Source organism: Cryptomeria japonica, chromosome 9, assembly GCF_030272615.1.
Source record: "Cryptomeria japonica chromosome 9, Sugi_1.0, whole genome shotgun sequence".
NCBI lineage: Eukaryota > Viridiplantae > Streptophyta > Pinopsida > Cupressales > Cupressaceae > Cryptomeria > Cryptomeria japonica.
In genome coordinates this window covers 583,875,137-583,887,180 of record NC_081413.1, presented here as the reverse complement: position 1 = coordinate 583,887,180, position 12,044 = coordinate 583,875,137, and the positions used below count along the sequence as shown (strand labels likewise).

At 36.6% G+C, this 12,044-nt stretch overlaps 1 protein-coding gene across 1 annotated transcript; it reads right to left on the bottom strand.

Annotated features, from left to right (window-relative positions):
* Window positions 1-8,177: 8,177 nt before the first annotated feature.
* LOC131032522 (cytochrome P450 71AU50-like) lies at window positions 8,178-11,485 on the bottom strand. The gene is made up of 5 exons (XM_057963534.2): window positions 11,396-11,485; window positions 11,173-11,244; window positions 9,637-9,926; window positions 8,942-9,497; window positions 8,178-8,789 (listed from the first exon to the last, which is right to left on the bottom strand). The coding sequence occupies exons 1-5, from the start codon at window positions 11,483-11,485 to the stop codon at window positions 8,178-8,180; spliced, it is 1,620 nt and encodes a 539-aa protein (XP_057819517.2).
* Window positions 11,486-12,044: the final 559 nt, after the last annotated feature.

The following is a 12,044-nucleotide window of genomic DNA, read 5'->3' as shown; positions in this document are numbered from 1 at the left end:
CTTGTTTATTAATCAGATTAGTAACATTTGATTATTTGTTGTAATTTAGTAAACCATAATCAAGTAAACTCAAGAATGAAACAAGGAAACAAGAGACAAACACAAATACCCTAGGAAAACCTCAAAGGAGGAAAAACCCAACATTAAAGACCCACAGGTCAGATTATATATTCTCTCTTAATTGTACAAATACAATACTTAGTTTGCTTCTCCAGATTTTGATCCTTTTTATATATCAGATCTTCCCTTCTCAATACTCCAAGTCTATACCAAAATGCCTGATATCCTCTTGGACAAGTTCGCATAATCCTTGGACAAGTTCGCACAATCCTCTTTACTAATTTTGCACCTTTAGTTGCAGAGCTGGTTCACTAATTGCATGAATGATAAAGTGTGTTATTATGTTTGCAATCTATCTTTATTTATATGGGTCTTTAACCCATATATCCTAGGTCAGCCTTAATCCTTTTGGTGCCAATTTACTTTATTGTGGCATGGGGATTTTAGTGTAGCATGGAGGATGGGGCTAGACTTGTCTTGGGGGCACGCTACCCCTTTAAGATAGGACCCAATCCTAAATGGGTTCGGATGTTGCCTTAAGGCAATCTAAACCCATCTTCCCTAGTTATAAACAACAAAAATAATGAAATACCCAAACAACAATACAAATGAGATGCACCCTCACCATGTCCAAACTACTAACTAGAGCCAAACAAAGGCCACCACCTAGATTAGATATAGAAAGACCAAATATGTGCAAAAAAGAGTACCCTCGAATCATTATACAAATTTAATAAAAGAAAAAGAAGTATTATATCTCTAATATCTTATAATTTATATCTTTAATATCTTAACCTAATTCACAGTTATCTCTCTTTAGATTAAAAGATTTTAAAATTTCAATATATTTTGAAATGATTTCTTTGAATCAAGACTCTTTGTATATTAAGATATAAAATATTGAACAATGAAGAATGCTAACATAGAGAAACAACTTCCATAAACATAAAGCAGTTGATATTTAAATATTGATTTTGTAGTGCCCAAACTTCTGGGAAAAAATGCAACAAAATTTTTTAAATAACACTTAATTATTTGTGATCTACATAATGTCTAGATGTGGTAGTTCACTTAGTTTCACTAAAAAAATATTTTAAGTGCCAACTTAATTGGGTCTCTTAATGCGAGCGATAAAATATTTATTAATCTCTTAACAAAATGGGGGACTTTAGAACTTCTCCTAAGTCCATAAGAAAGTTAATAATTAAATTAAATCTTAATCCAAGTATTGAAAACCATTCAATTTATCTTAAATATAATTCCTAATAAATTATATTTCAATTTCTTATCATTTACTAATAATTCCCATTGTTAATTAAAGCTGACTAAAATATTCCAATAATGACAATACAACTAATATTAATTAAATCGCCCAATTGAATTCTTTAATTTTAACTATATAAACATTAATATAAGTTTCTTATATTATTTAAATAAATCCATCATCTACTATATTAATATTAATACAACCTTATTATATTAAAATTAATTAATTGAACAAATGTATTTATAGGTTTAAAACGTTATTATAATATTTAAATCATTAAAATGGTTTCCTATTTGGACTAATTTAAAATCCATGAAATAAAAGCCCATTTATTTATTAACTAACTTATTTCATTTATATTAAAGTGGCCAAACAAATCTCCCTGAATATAAAATTTGGGATCTTCCCCCAAAATCTTTCTTTTAAAAATTACTATCTTCTATATAAAAGAAGTTGACCTAATCTAAAAATATTTTAAAATACATCCTCATTTAGGGTTTCTCAACCCACATGGGTCTTATCTATCTCTTTATATTTTCTTTTTATAAAAACTAAACCCTAAGTTGGGTTAGGGTTCACCATGAAATATTTTCATGGTGGTTTTATTTTTGTTGTAAGGACTATTAAAAATATCATGGAGGTCGAACCGTTTTATGTTGCAGGTTTTACAAATACCATGGCGACCATGTTGGGTGGGCGGAGTGTTTAAAGGCCATGATGATAGTGTTGAAGGGGAAGCTGAGGTATGACTGTGGCATCACGGGTGGCCACACAGTGGGTCACGACTGCAGTGGTTGCAATCACTAGTGGGTTGCCCCACTGTGGTCGCGTCTTTGTGGTGCCATGACCCTAGGCCAACACATCATGATGGGGAGAAGAAGCCAAAAGTTTTGTTGCTAAATTTTTTTTGTTTAAAAATTTATTTCATGCGATTTTTTTTGTGATATGAAATATATATGTGTGTGTGTGTGTGTGTGTGTGTGTGTGTGTGTATTATAGTATATATACTCACTGTGTTTTCACAGTGTGTTTACCAGTTTGTTTATTTATTGACAACATTCTTTTTATTAAATATATATATGGGTATATATATATATATATACACAGGAATATACTCACTATTTTTTTAGAATAGATTAATTTATCAGCAACATTAGTTCATTAGTTTATTATATATATATATATATATATATATATATATATATATATATATATATATATATATATATATATATATATATATATATATATATATATATATATATATATATATATATATATATATATTCACGTAGGTAAAATAATAATACATGTTTAATATATGAAGTTCAATATGATTTCAAAAATCAGCAGGATTTAAATGATGTTATATATATATATATAAAATCAGAAATATACATGTATTCATATTAGATGAACTTAAACAAATAGCTTTTCATTGTTTCCGATTTATAAATCTTTCTCTAATCTTATTTTATTTCCATATTTATTAAATGTAAGCTAAATCTAGGAATGCTTCAAATGAGATTGTTTTTAGATTTAAACATTACTAAAGTTACATGTGCTCAAACGAATACTAATGAATGGTTTAAATCTGAACTTTTGACCAACCAATAAACATATTTAAAACTCATAACAAAAGTATATAAATGGAACTAAATCTATTTAAATGCATTGCTATTACTTTTTCTCAATAGATATTGCAGCTGAAAACAGGACTACATCTTTACCCATTTTTTTTATGATAAAGAATCAACAAAATAGGGAAAATAATACATCCTCAATATATTGAATACGAGAAATTCATAGTTTCTTTCCTTCTTACAATTTTTTTCAGAATTACAACCAAATGTATAGGAGAAATTAAATATGAAAATGAATCATGAGGTGCACTTGCAAACACACTTAGACACCCACTTAGAATTATTGCTATCCTCCATCCTTTAACCAAGTTGCAAACCTGCAAGCAAATGAAGCTTTGGTTGTGACCATGGAGGCTCACCTCCCAACCTAGGCCTACAAGAGGCCACCCCCAAGCTAGGAGAACCAAGAACAAAATGGGATACAAACATACTCAAACACAACCACACTTTAAGATTTTACAAGGAAAACACATTCACACTTAACTCCCAACCGAAGGCTGGCACATAGTCACTAAGTGACTCAAAACAAGGGGTGAAGGTGGACCAAAATATGAGGGGAGATCTTTAATAAAATATTTCATTCAAATGCCTTCACAAGGCTAAAATAACCTTCTACTTGGTCTCTTACATGACCAAAAAACATACCTTATGACCCCCAAATTCTCCAATCCAAAGCTCCCTTTATGACCCCCAAATTTTATCCAAAAATACAACAACAAGGATCCCAAATCCTTGTTTATCTCTCTCTTCCTAGAAGAGAGGCTCTACACTAAAAGACTATCCTAAAACCCTTCACCCCAAGACTACTCTTCCCTCCCAAGGGTGATATTGTCTTGACTCCCATGAACACGTAAACAAAAAATCCCAAATAAAAATTATCTAACAACAACTCAAAACATAGTTCATAGATATGGAAACACACACTTAGTACTTCATACATAAAAATCAGAATAACACACAATCACATGAATGCAACTAAACTATGGAAGAATTTCACAAACCTTTACTCCTGCCAATGGAATGTGTGTTGTAGAAGAGCTGCCCAATTCCCCCTACAAGTCTCCTTACTTAGCTAGAATTTCTTTCTTCAACTAAATTCTTATTGGCATTGTGTTGTCATTCATGTCAACCAGTATAGCATGGCAACCGGTATAGGAGATTGTTGGTATTGATGTCATTGATGTCAACTAGATTGTGTGGTCATTGATGACAACCGATATGGGATGTTGACCGATGAATAGGCATTGAAGACAATTGACATTATGGTAATGCCAACCGATGAGTGATGTGTTCATAGTACATGGTTGCCAATCGGTAAGTGTTGGCAGTGGGCCAGCGTCCCTCGTGGGGATTTGCGACATGGTTTAACAACCTCCTGTGGATTCTATAAGTATAGTGGTTGTATTGGGCATTGACATTGATGTCAACTAGATTTTGTGGTCATTGATGACAACCGGTATGGGATGTTTACTGGTGAATAGGCATTGGAGATAGTTGGCATTATAGTAATGCTAATCGATGAGTGATGTGTTGGCAATACATGGTTGCCAACCGATTAGTGTTGGCAGTGGGCCAACATCCCTCATAGGTTTTTGTGACATGGCTTAACAACCTTCTGTGGATTCTATAAGTCTAGTGGTTGTATTGGGCATCAACATGTCAATATTTTGGTGCAATGACAAACCTAGTTTGTAATGAGTGGTATCAGAGCTTGGTCACAAGATCGAATCATGCAGGCTGTGGTGAGTGACACTGGGGATGATTGTTGGAAGTGGGCCAGTGTCCCTCATGGCAATTCGTGACTTGGTTTAACAACCTCCTGTAGATTATATAAGTCTAGTGGTTGTATTAGGAATTGACATGTTGATCTTTTGGTGCAATGACAAACCTAGCTTCTAATAGTAAGCATGTGACTGGTAAGAAAGAAAGAATGACCCATAAAGAATGTGCAGACAACCAGTATGTTGTTGGAAGTGTGGCTGTGAAATAGTAGGACTCCCATCGGATAGAGATATTTTCACATGCTGAAGAGAAGGTTTGACAGAGAGTGTGCCCAACTGGATCATATGTACCTGATTGAAGATGTATCTACTCAATGTCAACTATGGCATATCTATTCAACACCAGAAGCATAATGAATGATAAGGATCTACTTCCATTGTGTAAGCATGATGAGATATCAGAACAAAAGAAGAAGAGTAAGGAGTGATGAGTTTGTCACTTTGACAGACCAGTTGACAGGGGAACCGGTCTAATAAAGAAGAAGGAAAGGTTCAACATTGCAAATAGAGAGTGCAGCCAAAATGTTGATGGAAATAATTGAAGATTGATGGCATGGTGTCATCAAGGTGGTTACCAATAAGTATTTCAACAGGTAAGCAAGTAAAGTGCAGAAGTGAAAGGATCCTATCTGATGAGGATGAGCATGATGTGGATTGACAAGGTTGGTGAATGGGTTAATCTAATCCAACCGATAGAATAGTAAAGTGCAGACATAAAGGTTAACCGGTTAGGGTATAACTAGTAGGGTTAGAGAATTGGTAGGTAAGAACCTATAGCGGATGATGTGGTTGGTGACAGAGTCTAAACTGATACAGGTGACTGTGTTGAGCTAGATACCGACTGAGTTGCCATGTGGTCTCCAAGTGGCGAATGAACATTGCATCATTGAAGTTGTCAGTGAGGTAGTTGGCGATTGGTCAACATTAATATTGATAGCGTAAATCATGGGTCGAGAGAAGAAGTTTGTGGCTTGAGGCAAGACGAACAGTTGTGATCCATGGCATGCCCAGATTGATGCTGGATGTCCTAGTGCAGATCAGATTTGGAGTGGCAATCGAGAGATCATTTAATATGTCTGACAGAAGCAGGTTGATGATCATTTTTTCATGTTTGCTAAATATAGAAAATATTTTTTGGAAGCAATGAGATTGGCAGAGTTGAGTGATCTGTTGCAAGCTATCAATCCATGAGATAGCTGGTGAAGGGAGTGAAATCAAAGAGTTTGTCAGTCAAAGAGCCTATCAAAAATAATAGAGGTGATTGAGTGCTTCAGAGACAACCGGTAAGAAGAGTTCAACCGATAAGGTTAAGGCAACCCGTAGACTGTCATTGAGATTGACAGTGGGGTGAACTGGTAGTGTTAGAACCAGTAAGAAGGCAATAGTGAGTGAAGGAGAGAAGAGAGAGAGTGAGAAGACATGGTAGAGTTTGAGTAGTAGAAGATTTAGAGAGATTCAACAGAGTACCGGTAGTGACAAGAGGCAGTGTGTCTGAGAAAAGCAAATTGACAGAGTGAAGAGTATTGGTGGTGGCAAGCAATAGTGTATCTAAGTGAGTAGAGAACCGGCAAAGAACAGAGCAGAGGAAGACCAATTGAGTAGAGTAGAACTAGAAGAGAGATTGAAGAGGTTACAGGATTCATTTGTAATCAATTTTTTACTAATATATTGTTTACAGTTATTGGAATCACTGAGTTCGATCTTGGTGCAGGGGTTGGTGCTCTTTGGGTTGGTGCCTTAAATCAGGGGTTGGTGTTCCTTGGGTTGGTGCTCCTTGAGTTGGTGCCCTAAACTTTATAATACAGTGTTCATTGTGAGGTTGGATTGGAGCAGTAGACTCCGACACCATTTTTCACCGATTTTTTTCCCAAGTTAGGTTTTTCTTATACATTCGGTGTTATGTGATGTTCCTTTTGTGTGTGCATGCATTTTAGTCTTCTCTGTATCTCACCGGTATATCCACCTTGTGTTAGATTTTCTAACCAATACACTCATTTAGGCTTAAAAAGGGCTAAGTTTGGAAACCACTGATTCAGCCCCCTCTCAATGACATCTTCTGTTCTACAATTCCTACTCAAAAACTTAGTCTCCAAGATTGGAGAGTGGGTGATCAAAATTCCAAGTTTGAATTTCTTCCCTAGGTTGGCTCTCCTCACACTTTCCAACTTCCTTGGAAAGGATGTGAGATCCCATAGGTTGGTCTTCCCAACCTCTTAAATGGTTTCTAAAAATGGAAACTAAAAAGCTAAGTGAATGTGGGAAAGAGCAACAATCACTGAAATGGAAGGTTATCTAACCAAGGGTCAATCTTCAAAAAGCTGAATTTTCGTCCATCTTGGGAAACCCACTTTTGAAGTGACTTGGCAATCACATGTGAGTGGTCATATGGCTAAGAATGTCCCTTATTGATAGGTATATCAAATGGGCCCTCAAAATTGACCTAACCTGAACAATAGGAGTTAGTTTGACCACTCAAAAACCCACCTAAAGTTTGTCTATAGGTCAAACTTGATTTGACCAAACTAAAGGCTCTCTAACCAAGTTATCTTTTGAGACCACAACAAGATATTTGAAAATGCATAGAGTTTCACAATTTCCCTCCTAAGGGCATGTCACATGCCAACTCACAACACATAAAAAGTGTCAAGTGACACCATAAAATACACATCACAAAATACATGTCCTTTTTAGGAAATAATTGAAATTACAAATACAATTTTAAACATACACTCAAGCATTCACTAATACAAAATTGAGCACATAACATATGAGGTATTGTCTCTTCAAATAGACAAACCTTCGCTTTACTATCGCACATAGGTTTGACCTTAGTTCTCCGTGTATTTCCATGGTCATGTGTATTAATTTCATGCACATCTAATTTCACACACCAGTAGTCCAAAATCCATATGCATATATAAGTATATGAAAGGAAATACACATTAGACACATAACATCGATTTCACAACATCTAATAAATTGATCCCAATCAAAGAACAATAAAGATAGTATCCAATTAACATTTTCCTAGCAAATCCATATGTAATCAATTACTCAATTGCATCATCATAAGAATAATATAAATCAGCTCTCCATAAGACATGCATAAATGTATCATATCATCATCCACATAAGTATGGAAATCAACATAAGATGGGATACATCATATCCAATGATATCAAATCACCTGTCAAATAGTATCTAAATCCATAATGCATCAAAATAGTGTATCAAAATAATAAGTCTATCATGAAAATATATGAAATGCTATGACGGGCTCTGGATAGGGCCTCACAGATTCACTCTTTTTATTATCCAACAACAAGAGGGACAGTGTTACTTATATTCCCACATAAAGGTGCAATTACAATGGCAGGATGGTTATATGTCTATATTAGTAGTTTTTCTCCCAAAGTGTATCCAATATTATATTGGCTTCTCAGTAGTAAGCCTCCAGGAGGGAAGAGCAGAGAGAGGAAACTTCTTTGGTAGGGTCAATCCGAACACTTCATCCCTATCCAAATTACCCTCCACACTCCAATGAAAGCAATGTATAAGCTGAGCCAGAACCAAGTAAACAACAGAAAACCCCATGGAAATGCCAGGGCGTCCTCTCCTTTCTGCTCCGAAAGACAACAACTCAAAATGGTGGCCTTTCACATCTATGCTCGAGCCGATAAATATCTCAGGCTTGAATTCTAAAGGATCTTCCCAAACACTTTCATCTCTTCCAATTGCCCAAACGTTCACCAGCAACCTTGTTTTTGGTGCGATGTAGTGTCCAACAACATTGCAACCCTGGGTGGACTCATGTGGCACAAGCAAGGGGCCTGGTGGATGTAATCGAAGTGTTTCCTTCACCACACATCGCAAGTAGTCTAGGCTTGCCAGATCACTCTCTGTTACGATGCGACCTCTCCCAACCTCTAATTCAATCTCTTGTTGTGCCTTTGCCATTACTTGAGGGTTTCTCAGCAGCTCAGTCATTGCCCATTCTACACTTGTGGCAGATGTGTCTACTCCAGCACTTAACATATCCTGCCAAAGCATTCAATTCCTTGATTAGCGAGATCTTACCAGAAACTGAAAACTAGTTAATAAAGTATTAGAAGAAATTTGGAATTCCACAATTTGACAAGACCGAAGAGCAAATCCCAATATTTAACTAGCAATATTTTAACCGAACCGACCAAGACGATTGCTTTGATGTGAACTCGAGAGACTTGTATCTCAGAACTTTCGCTCTCGGCCATGTCCAGCAGCACGTCCACAATGTCCTGATCGTCCGACTTTTTTGTCCTTCTCCGCTCAACGTGCTCATCAATGAGCTTGTCAGCAAACACATCGAATATTTTATGAGCGGCCTGCATACGGCGGCGATAACCTCGCCAATCGAGAAAGGCAAGAGAGGGAATGAAGTCTCCCAGAACAACTATTCCCGAGAGATGCATAATTTCAATCACCATCTGTACAAACCACTCCCCTCCGCCCAGTTCATGGTCGGAGTAAGTTCTGCCTGCAACCATTCTGCAGATAATGTTGAGTGTGAGAGTGGAGATGGGCTTCCGCAGGTTGACGTAGCATACGCCCTTCTCGCTCTCCTCCCACACGGATCGGACCATGGCGGAAACCTGTTCTCCCCTCACCCACCTGAACGACTCCGTTCTGTTGGCCGTCAGCAATTCCATTGTGCACAGCTTTCTTATCTGCCGCCAGTACTCTCCATAGGGGGCGAGCGCCACGTTTCTGCGCTCGAAGATCAAATCATTAGTCTTAAGAAATTCTTTGGGCATGGCAGGAGAAGTGGCCACAACCGTGGGTACCGAGCCCAGATGTAGGAACATGATGGGCCCGTACTTTTTTGCCAGCTCAGCCAGGGACTTACGAGGAAGGCTTCCCAAGAGATGAAGATTGCCTACCAGTGGCCATGGCCGTGGCCCTGGTGGCAAACTCAATTCTCCCCTGTTGCTCTTGCTCTTCGTTTTTGTCACGAATTTGTATATAATCCAGAGGAAGATGAGTGGAAGACATAATTACGCCGAGAGGCGTTCCTACAGTCGCAGCAGGGGGGCAGTGAAGCCATGTCAACACTAAAGATCCTGTAGTGGTTACGATGCATGCTCCAAACACATTCAATACGATTCGAATCATTCCGCAACACTTACAAATTGCATGCTATAAGCGCACAACGCATATTAAAAATTGACACGACTTGGATGAAGAATGTAACCGATAATCATGAACGTTAGAAGGAAGTTGAAACGATTGAATTTACCGCTCCATATACAGCTTTCAGTACTCGCATTCACCTCTCTCTTGAAGCGACCTGAAACGATTGTTGTACGCACGCTACATAAACATCCTCCGATGACTTGCTTGCATTTCATTTTTCCGCTATATCAGTTTTATTCTTACATTTAACTTCTTCTCTGTCAATCGTCTGCATATTTACCAGACATTTTCCTAAGCAAATTGAATCACCCTTGTGCTTTGACCGCTCAGCAAGACTTGGATTTGTGGTTTGGCGATTTGAGGCGTGACATAATTTATATTACTGGTGAGATCGATTTCAATGATTTTTGAATCATTTTCTAACCTGCGAATAGCAATAGAATAACTATGCATTTCGGATATTCTGTTCGTATTCTGCAACAGATTAGCTTTTCTATGAATGCTATGCTCTTTTATCTGTTTTGAAGTGCATTATTTTTCTCCGTATAGAGTCTTATGTAATTTGATAGACCAATAGACCTGTCAAAGTAGCTTTTCTATACATGTCGACATGGTTGCACGCAGCCGTTGAATGTAAGGTGTGCAGACTTAGAAAATAGGTTGCTCCATTCTTCAACTTGTGTTTCATGGTGATTATGGTTTTAGAGTTTTGGCAATAGCAAACGTCTGAAATTTGATATGATAATGGGCAAAGGCCATCCAAGAGCTTGTCTACCAAACTATTACACTTGTGCCCGATTATGCCATTGTGGTTACTCATTTACATTCGTAATGAAATGTGTAAAAAGTAAACGTTGTAGAAACTCCTTTGACTAACCTATACATTGTATTCATGCATTGTCAATCTAATTTTCTAACTTAACAAGCATCTCCTTGTAATCATGCATTACCAATGCAATTCTCTAACTTTCTGTATTCCCTGTGATCGTGCATGACTGTCATTTGTGATCATGCATTACTAAATTATATCTTGTTATGCAGTTTGATATTATTTGATCAACAAAATTGACAGTTTAAGGCACTCTTATTTTCCGACAACACTTCAGTTAACTTGCAAGGCATATGACACTATTTAAAGAAGACAAAAAACCTAAAACGCCCAAAACATTCCGTCTTCTGCATTGGCACATTGACAAATATTTTCCTTTGCAATACATTGTAAAACTATCTGTCACACCCTGCAAAATACCTTATCTCCTCCAGCAGCAAAAGGAAACACTTGAGACTCCTCAAAATCAGAGGGAGGACCTACGGGTCCATACTAAAATCATAAAGCCTATTGCACCAGTGATTGTTAGCACCCCTCTTCTTGATCGCATATATTCTTTCCATGTTAATGGACCAGTAAGCTTAAGTGAAATATCATGGATTTGATCTTTTGTTGCTTCTAATGAACCTTAATCGTCTATTACAATATCAGCTTTTTCTTGTTTCAAATCCAATGGCATTTGAGAATTTATTCGATTCAATGCCTGTTCTTTAGAGATTCCGTCACTAGCCATAATATACGTAAGAGCACACAACTATACACTCCGCCATAGAAGCCAAAGAAGGGCACACAATTATAGATAATTTATATAACCATATATATGCATATATATATAACATATATATGATATCTCACCTAAGTTATAAAACTAGGAGGCGAAGCACAATTCAAAATCCTGCTTATTAATGATCTGAGATTCTGATAGTACTTAAATGTATGGGAATTAAAGACAGTATTTATTTGCAGGTTCAAGTCCATAATCAGAGGTTTCTGGTCGGTTATTACTCTGTTCTATACTCTGCCTTCCTTCAACTTTGCATGATTTAATTTAGTATAAGAAAATATAATCCCACAAAACCTAACTACTCATTCTTTGTCCACGAACGATTCCTTGAATGGTTCATATAGAATTTAAATAGTTGTAATTGTCATTTTTCAAATGAATTTATAAAAGTAGAATGTTTATTTTGGTGTGAAAGGCAATGTCGTCACATATATGTCATTATAATTTTGTAAGTGCTGGAATGTTTATTTCTTCTTATGCAGAAGCTGACACATTCATTGAAATTATG